General features: G+C 30.5%; 1 protein-coding gene across 1 annotated transcript; it reads right to left on the reverse strand.

The window, feature by feature from the left end:
• Positions 1–232: 232 nt before the first annotated feature.
• Positions 233–2723, reverse strand: LOC124935814 (zinc finger protein SHOOT GRAVITROPISM 5-like). Its single transcript, XM_047476242.1, has 3 exons — positions 2274–2723; positions 1795–2200; positions 233–1144 (listed from the first exon to the last, which is right to left on the reverse strand). The coding sequence occupies exons 1-3, from the start codon at positions 2365–2367 to the stop codon at positions 475–477; spliced, it is 1170 nt and encodes a 389-aa protein (XP_047332198.1). The 5' UTR covers positions 2368–2723; the 3' UTR covers positions 233–474.
• Between the last annotated feature and the right edge of the window lie 7444 nt (positions 2724–10167).

Here is a 10167-nt window from a genome sequence, read left to right on the forward strand (position 1 = left end):
AAGATCCTATTTGAAGTGACAAGTCATTTTTGAAATGAAGCTTCTCTGATCTTTATGATAGCTATGGAAAATAAAAAAGGAGAAAAGTAAAAAGTGATAAAAGGAAAGCTAAAGAAATTTAGACTAGTATGATTTAATTTATAAAAGTGAATAAATCGCGATTACATATAAACTTTGCAGTAATTTTAGTGAATAAGTTATAACGAATAAACTGAATACGATTATCAATATATCGACAAACCATAATTTCACTTTATAAAATCGAGAGAAATGTTCACCACACAAACATTAAATTACCTTTTCATCCCCATATTAGATTGATATACAATCCAACACCACATCTTCTTCTTCTAGCATACCAACTAAACATTAATTAATTATATATAACTCATATACGAAAAATAATTAAACACATTAATAAAATTCCATAAAACCCAAAAATAATATATAATTAATAAATAAAAAAAACCCATATTATTCTTGATCTCCTTCTTCACCCTCAGTCATGGCTGATGATATGTAAGATGTATCATCACCTAATTGAGGCATACTACTTTGAAACCTTTGCTTACAAGCATGACAAGTGATTTCCATTATAGCTGAGCTTATTTTCTTAGTTGCTTGTTCTTTCAAATGTTGAGCTTTTTCCACTTCAGCTTGAGCTTGTTGTCTTATTCTCTTCGCATTCGTAAATTCAGTTTCCGCCAATTCGATCTGTTTCTTCGCTTGTTGTCTCGCTTCTTCCGCGTAAGCTTTCTCCGCCATCGCAAGTTTCAACTGCTCGCTCGCCTCTTCCTTCATCCTCGTCGCCACATCAACATTGCAAGAACCGATCGAGAGCTTCAAATGTGTCGAAGTGTTAGCATTTCTTTCCTTGGTTTTTGATGGAGAAGCGGCGAAATTTGTTGAGGACGATGGTAATAGTTGGAGTTCTAAGATTGGATCGGTTTGATTGATTATACTTGATGGAAGTGGAAGAACCCTTTGAAAGTTGGTGGTCATGTTTAGATTCGTGTCGCTAATTGATTGACTATTGCTTGATGCGGTTCTAGATGAACATGCGGGCTGCAACGCTTGATGAAGTTCTGGACGGATTCGCCTTTGGACCACGCATGTGTCTTGGTGTTCGATAAAACTCTCTACTCTGAAAAAGAATTAAACACGAATATATATAGTTGTTTAAAAAATCTCGTGTAATCTAAATAAAGAAGATCAATGGGAGAATAATGATAATTTAACAAGTTCATCAACCATGCATATATAAATTTATGTGTTCAATGACTTCCAATGTTCAAGTAATCCTAGATTTCAATGTTTTTATTATTTTATAAGAATAACTAAAGAAATAATAAAGACTAAACAATTCTTATACTTTAAATAATAGAAAGTGAAGACTATAGCTAAATCCATAAATTAGAGTTATGTTTTGAATATTAAAAAAAAGAAATAAAATGACTTGGGAGAAAGAGCAATTGGCATTTTCTTCAGAAATGATAAATCTTATCGGGAAATGAAATTATTCACAGGTCTTGAACTCCCATTAATTCACTGCCAAAAAACATTCTTTCAAGCTTAGAAATTCTAAAAAAAAAAAAAACAAACTCAGAAAGAATCTAGAAAAACCCATTTTATATATAAGTTAGTGATGATGATCAGGTGATCATAACAATTTAAGAAATTAGGGTTCAAAAGGATCAAGAACAACTAACTAACTATATATATTAAATTTCCAAAAAAACATGTTTTTTTGAGAGGTTTTACTAAAATTTGAGATCTTAATAATAATATATATACCTTGAGAAAACGCGGCCGCAATCGCAAGAATGTCCCCTTGTACCACAAGTCTTAATATGAGCTTTATAATCCGATTGAACTGCATATCCTTTAGAACATTTCTCACAAACCCATTGTTTATTATTACTATGTTTCCGGCGATAATGTTTTTTAATTCCGACAAGATCTCCAAGAGCATGACAAGGATCATGATGTAAACAGCTCGGTTCTGGACAAACATAAACCCTTTTTCTAGTTTCCCCAGCCGGAGATTCCCTCTTCAAAAGTTTCCACGGCACCTTATGTCGGCGACGATGCATCTGGAGATTCTGATCTCTCTGAAACCCTTGATTACAGATCTCACAAACATATCTATCAGATTCAAGAAGTGTTTTGGGCGACAGAGAAACAACTTCCGCATCCGGATCTGTATCAGACATTATATTTAGTTAATTAAAAAGACAAACAGTTGGATGAGAGAGAAAATGATATATATATACCGGGTGTACCAGCCGGACGACGTTTCCTTTTATTGGCGGTTTCAGAAGAAGAAGAAGAAGGACCAGTAGTAATAATAGTGGTGGAATCCAACATGGCTTGAGAGAGTTTTGTTTAGTGATTTGAAACAGTGTAATCTAATTTTATGATGATGATCAGTTGATCACGATCTCTTCTTTGGTTTTGGTTCTGATCAGACCTGTTGAAAGTGGGAGTTATTTCATTCATTCAGCTTTATTATTACTCAAATGAAATGGTGTAGTGATAGAGAGAGAGAGAGGAGAAGAAGAAGAAGAAAGAGGGGATGGGGGAAAAAGCTAGAACTTGCTTTGTGAAAACAGCAGCTTTCTTTTAAGCTTTAAGCTTTTTATCTTTTTCTATGAACTTTCTTGCTTTCTTTCTCTATACCCATTTGACCCCCACCCTTCAATAGGTAAGGTTGAGCTAAGTCTTCTATATAAAGATTATGGGTGAGTTTGATTAAGTTTATTCCTTCATTTTTCTAAATGTATTTCATACATCACATATATATAGTTATTATTGAGTATGATTGTTAAGTTGGAATAAACATGTTTTTATGATGGTTTAAATGAGAATCAAACTCAAATTTAGAAAATACAATCTAGAAGAAAATATATAAGAAGCTTGATCTTATAGAGCTTATTTATTCTTGATTTTTTTTTGTTGGGTGTTTGTCTTAATTTTTTAAAGTTTAATGATAATTTTATTATTTATATAAATGAGATAGAAAAATGAGAGAGAATATATTAAATAAATGACATTTTTGTATTTAAATGGATAAAATGAATAATTGTGATAAATAAAGTAAAAGTTAAAAAATATTGGGTATTAAGTAAAAATATAAGAAAACATTGTTTGATTGTTGATTATTTGAGAATTTTGTAAAAAATCAGATGAAAAAATAGGTTATTTGAATTTTAGTTGATTGAATTATTATAAATTTATCTATTTTATATTTTAAATTTTATAAAAATAAAATATAAATATTTTAATATTTTAATTAATAAAATGTGTCACTCGATAATTATAATAATAGTAATTTGATAAAGATTATTTTTTTAAAAAATAAGGTAAAATCCAAAATAAAATGTCATAAAACCCTTATCAAACTAGATGTAAAGAAAAATGCATTTGTAGAGAATATCTTAAAATTCACTTAAAATACTAACATTCAATAAATATTTTAATATATATTATACTTTTTTTTATTAATATAACGTAGATTGCAAGAGCGAATTTATGTATGGGTTCGGGTGACTTGAAGCCACCAACAAAATTTTATTTAATTTTTTATGGTATAATTTGATATTACCCTATAATTTCTTAAAATTTGTAATAATACATTATTTTTTTTATTTAATTTAAAAATAAAAATAAAAATTTATTCAATTTCGTTCTATTCATAATTTTCTCGTTATTATTTCGATCTCTAACTCGGATTCCGCACCTTAGGAGGGCTTAAACGTAACATAAGATTCTACCCTTACCTCTTATTTTGTTTTGTATGTCCCTTTAACTTAAGTCGTTTTTTAATAAAAATAAAACTAAAATTGATATTTAATTTTTTATTTATCAAAATTATTAATAAAGAGGAAAGTTAGATAGGGATAGAAAGATATAAGAAAGAGGATTTGGGTGTCTATCCATCTAATGAAAAGGGGCTGACCCAATCACATTGTCTTCAATCTCTTATCCCCCACCACCAACACTATAATTCCAAAACCTCCCTTAAAAATAAATATTAATTATTAATTTTTTATGGCTTACTGTAATTCTGCATGAATACATATAAAAACCCACACCAAAAAAAATAAAAAAATAAATTGAAAATGTAGATCCTCATCTTGAAGACATTACCCACGTGACCCTCTCTACTACCGCACGTGACCTTTTTTTAATCTTTCTTTTCGTCCACCGCCTTCTCTCACAATATTAATAATTCTTTTTTAAATAGCTCATCATTAGAAAGATATCATATTGAAGTTTCATATTTATTTATTTATTTTTTGGGAATGTTACATAATTTTGTTTGTCCGTTTTCACATAAAAATAAAGCTTAAAGCTGTATTTGTTTTGTTTTATAAATATTGAGTTATCTTATTTCAATTAATTTCTTCAACAATATTTTATAATTGAAATAATTCATACTAATAAAGAGATCTATATATCACAATATTATTATTACATGATGTAAATGAAAGAGATGTTCAATACGACAACAAGTTCATTAGTAATAGAATTCTATTTGTACGAAGGTTGAACTCAAAAGAAACCTCGCACAATATATCTTATATGGTTCGACGTTGAACAATAAAACAAGACAATTTGTTGGAAGGATTTAAAAAATTACAATGTAAGACACGGTTACTTTCATTAAAAAAGTGGAGAAACCGTATTACCTTTGTAATTATAAGATTTAGTCGTAGTAATTAAGTAGATATTGTTTGTATCTAAATGACGAGGAAACCACCACACATAAACATATTAATTCGTTGTTGTTCATATGTTTGAAAAATATGGATTATATAGGTTTTGAATTATAATTGAAATTGAATGGAATGATGCCACATAATAAGAAATGGTTTTCTATCCTCTTAATATTCTGGTGGATAATATGGATTGAAAGGAACAATAGAACAAGAAAAGTCATAATTAATTATATATTTGTGATATTGACATACAAAAAAAGAAAAAGAAAAAAGAATGACATGTTAGTTATCTTCATAAAATTTTTGCTCTATTCATCAATAAAATTATTTTAACAAAATTTTCTCTAAAACAGAAAAATGTAAACTATGATAAGGAGATGGATGCATATGCTAGATTTGAGCCTCCGATGCTCCACCATCGTATGTATCGACCTCGATTCGCTTGAATATCGAGATATTTGCAGAAATTTTATTTCTTTTGAGTCTTTATTGTATTCTGTATATATATGTTTTCTGAATTTTATTTTTTATAAAAAAATTTGGTCATAATTTGTACTACAATATTTTTATTCACTTATTTCACCCTAATCTGATCTATAAAATGGTTTAATCTTTTGAATTTATTATTTATTTGATCATCAGTATCTCTGTTGTCTTACCCATTAATTTGTCATTAACTTGGTAGCTAGTGTTAGATTACGGTAATTCTAAATAAACAAATGTATTCATTATTGAGTCTATTATTGATTCTTATGCAAAAGCTTGTGTTTTTTTTTGTTGATCAAATTAATGTAACATCTAGACAATTATCTTGACTCTGTTTTTACTTGAAAGTGTCTTCAAATTATTGCATATAACTTTTCCAAGTTCCTTTTTTTTAAGAATATTTTGTTAACAAAGAAAAATAATTGTTAAAAATAAAAATTATAAACTAAACTAGTTCAACAAAGTTATTCAAATTCATATTTGAAACAAAGATACTACATTCAATGAAAAATAACAAAATGATTGAAATAACAAAATTGGTGTAATTACATCTTTGTTGCATATTTTACTTTTAAATTCCACTACGACCAAACAAGACCCACAAATTACCGGGTTTTCAAAGATCACGACATTGATTTTTGTTTGAAAGGATGAAACCTTATTTCATTAATCCACATTTTTGTTGAGCACACACAAAATGGTGAAAACCTAACTAGAAACCATTCAAACAATGTTTTAATCAGAGCAGTTATAAATTATAACAAAAAATAGTCAGGCCAAGAAATCAAATAAAAAAAATACCGACATAACGCCAAAACACGACATAAAGAAAAAAAAGAAGAATAAAATACAACTATGATACCCAATAGGTTATCGAACTCGTAGGTGCTCGAGAAAAACAATTAACTCTCCGACTGATTCAACCCGATTTTCGGAACGAATCTCAAAAAACGTCATAATAATAACATTATGAATGATATAAATCAGACGATTAAAATCATTGAAGGTTCAACGACTTCTCTCCAACCAGATAGTCAACTAGAAAATAATTGGGATGGTAACCCAAATATGTAGACCTTTCATATAACTGCATCAATCCAAACTCCCTATCAACTACCCAAAGATTCATGCATTACATAGTGAATTATATTAATACTCCACAAAAGACTCGAGATACTAGCTATTCACCCCTTGACAATGAAAAGTAAGTGAGTTTTCGATTCAACATTTTCGTGACACATACGACAACGACTTACCATAATACATCCTTTTTTTTGCACATATCATCCGTAAAAATTCCACTATGAATAGCGCCCCATTCAAAGAACGAGATTTTGAATGAAATCTTTGACTCCCAAAGTTTCTCCCAACAAAAATCATATAAGCGAACAAATTGTAACAATGTCCCACATGGAAACTATCCATGTCTTTTCAACGCATAACGTCTTTTCAGACGGGGATACTTAGTTGTGTCATACCAAAACTAAAACTATATTATGAGAAGAACTCTCCCTAATATTTAATCTCCTAATATATGTTATTCGACTAACGAAACCCTTAGACTGATGATCAAAGATGTCCTTAATTGTGACATTTCTATATTTAACAATGTAAGCAAACTCATGATACATTACACCTAGAGTTTTGACATTACACCAAGTGTCGTCCCAAAAACTGATTAAAAATTTATCTCCTACAATGAATCTGAACTGCTTGCGATTTTTTTTCACATATAATAAATTCTTCTCTAAATTCTATACTTCACTGAATAGTTAGAAAATTTGGTGAATCAACTAGAACAATGTTGACTATACTTATATCTGATTATCAATGCCCAAAGATTATTCGGCTCCGTTGCAAATCTACTACACCATTTCGATAAAAATCATTATTAAATGAATCATTTGAATATTTAAACCTCATTGATCTTTAAAATATTAAACTTATCCCAATTAAATAAATGACAAACGATCAATTAGAAGATAATCAAAAAAATTTACACATTATTCTCTCCATTATCATTGCCACACTTTTGGGGAAAATGAATAAAGACATCATATATGTGGGAATAAATGATAACACACTTTTAATGAGGATTAACCGACTCCATTTCAAGATTATTTTGTTTTTCTATTTAGATATCTTACATTCCATTTTAGTGATAATCGGGTCCCAAGAGACCTTGAATTGTAATTTAGCACCAAATGACATACCAAGATAGATTGACAAAAGAGTTCCAATTTTGAACCCAAAACATTTTCCATCCCCATTCTTCTCCTATTTGAAACAAAATCTAAGAAAAAGATGGATGACTTATTAAGATTAACTCTAAGAATACTTTCTTGTCCCAAAACTCACTCCACGGATGAGTTCCGAGTTTTTTTACGAACGTCATAATTTTTTAGAGGGCTTCCATAATAATGAAGAACAAGGAAGTAGAGAGTTGATCACCCTGTCTGATCCCTCAGAAGCTTTTGAAATATATCTGAGAACTCCCATTTATAATGATAAAAAACATAACCGTTGAGAAACAAAAATCTAATCTAACCAATTAATTTCACACCCAATCTAATTATGTCAATGAAATCAAACAAAAACTCCAAACTAACTTGATCATAAGCTTTTAGATGTTTAACTTGACAAAAAACATTTGTCGCCTCCTGAATTAGCTAAGTCAATACACTCGTTGACTATTAATACTTCATCATAGATTTGACGACATTTAATTACTAGATATGGCCCTATTTAACACCCTCCGTAATCTATTGGACAATTATTTTGAGACAATCTTATATAAGGACGAAACGAGACTGATAGGCCTAAAGTTCTTCACATTAATAGTTCTTGAATCTTTACAAATAAGACATATCAAATAGAATTCTAACTTTTGTCAAATGATGAGAAACGATAAAAATGATCACTTGCCTCCATAATTTCAATATTAAGAAAATGCCACGCTTTCTTAAAAAACCAAATTAACTCGTTGCATCTTAGCGCTTTATCAATTTTGCACCTCTTAATGACCTTCTCATCCTCTTCCGTCGAAAAACGAAACTCAAACATAACTTTGCGCTGTACTAATTGAATTAAAATTAATACCATTAAATTTAGGTTTAACCTTAAATGACTCCTCAAACAAACCTTTATAGAACTTGATAACACTCGTAGAGATGTTCACAATCATGAACTTCCCCCTCGATTGAGATCAAATTAATCACATTATTTTTTGCTTGCGCATTAGAGATCCTATGGAAAATTTGGTATTTCTATCCCGACTCTTAACAATGTAGCTTTATTATGTTGATGTGCCCCAATTTCTTCCTCCTTACACATATCGAGCAACTTATTAACAATGTGAATCCAATAAATAACTTTCTCCGCGGAGAGCTCACGAATCTCTGTAGGCCCGTCAATGAAATTATTTTCATTACACAAGTCATTGATTTTAGCACAAAATATAGCACAATCCCCCACAAATCATCTTTTGATAAGCTTACGTAGATTCCTTAAGTTCACAAAGTGGTTACTCGATGGAGAACTAACCGATGTATAACTTACCCACCATTATTGCACACGTGGTATAAAGTCTTCTTTAATCAACCATTTATTTTTGAATCTAAATGGTCAACATGTTCTCACCATCACTCGACGATACATTAAGATCGGTCACTGATCTAAACAACTCCATAGTAAGACTTTTGGAAATATATTAAAAACCTTTCAAAAAATTGATTCATTAATTAGAAATCTGTTGATAAATGAATGAACTCGACCCCCATTGCCATTACCTCTCCTAAAGGTTAATTGACCGCCTTCCAAAGGCAAATCGATAAGTTCAAGGTCTTCAATTGTATTTGAGAACTCGTGCATTAGGCTACTAGCTAGGCATATTGGTCCCTTTTCTTTCAAACGTGGATCTAGCTTCGTCCATGTCGCCCTCAAAATAATTGGTAAGATTTAAAGACTTTCCACGTTCTTCATCTCATTAAAAAAACTTTGTTTTAAATTGTAAAATAACTGGCCCATAGACCACTAAAATAACCCAACAGAAATATCCTCCTGATTTCTTAACTGAACGTTAACTAAGTATCTACTAAAACTAACATCAATTTTCTCATACATATCTTCATTCTATGCCACAAGAATTCTATCTGACACCCCTATAGAATCAATAGTCTCTCAACCACACAGCCGTCAATAATAATCAAAATATAGTCGAAATAACCCTTTCTCGGCATCGAGACACTTTCCTTCTTGCATATATCCATGCGGTGCATCTTCAACTAACAGCGTTGGTAATTTTTCGATGAAAAAGGGCTTGGGTGGATAATATACAAGAGGGGTGGAATCTCGTGCACATTGGGCCACAATTCAGTTTCTAATTAAAAAATCTTCATCATGAGTGATTTGTTTTCATTCATTGTCATATTATGTGTCGAGAATTCTACTTGGATCTTCTCATTGACATCAAAATCTAGCTAAAAAATCACTAATTCCTCATCCGACACATCGTGAATGAAAACAAATAATTCAAGGACTTTGATCACAAGATAAAGTGTTCTTATAAGGTTAGCTTGGATTATATCTTCTACAAGTGACCGAATATTTTTTACCTCGTCAATCGTTTTTTTCTTGGACAACAAATACGAAATAGGCGGAGAGTTGATGAACTCATCTCTTGATACATCACCACTTATTTACTCTCCCTTTTTCGACATTTGGGGTGGCATCACAAATCGAGGGGTGTGATGATGGATCATTGATCTCATTCTCACTAAAATTTGTTGGTTTATTTTTTTGAGAACACTGGGTTCTGCTTCTCTTTTGGAGTGTGACTAATCTCTATTGGCTTATTTAATCTATCTTCAAAATGCTCAACATTCCTTCTGGCCATATCAAATCTTCCTGAATTTTTCATCTCAATTGTTAGTGTATCAACATCTGCAAGGATATCATACAT

This window comes from Impatiens glandulifera, chromosome 4, assembly GCF_907164915.1.
Source record: "Impatiens glandulifera chromosome 4, dImpGla2.1, whole genome shotgun sequence".
Taxonomy (NCBI): Eukaryota; Viridiplantae; Streptophyta; class Magnoliopsida; order Ericales; family Balsaminaceae; genus Impatiens; species Impatiens glandulifera.

Excerpts from the sequence above, each read along its gene's own strand:
- LOC124935814 (XM_047476242.1), bottom strand. The coding sequence starts at position 2,367 with ATGTTGGATTCCACCACTATTATTACTACTGGTCCTTCTTCTTCTTCT. Across the intron at positions 2,201-2,273 it reads TCGTCCGGCTGGTACACCCG|ATCCGGATGCGGAAGTTGTT; the intron begins GTATATATATAT and ends TGTCTGATACAG. Across the intron at positions 1,145-1,794 it reads TGCGGCCGCGTTTTCTCAAG|AGTAGAGAGTTTTATCGAAC; the intron begins GTATATATATTA and ends ATTCTTTTTCAG.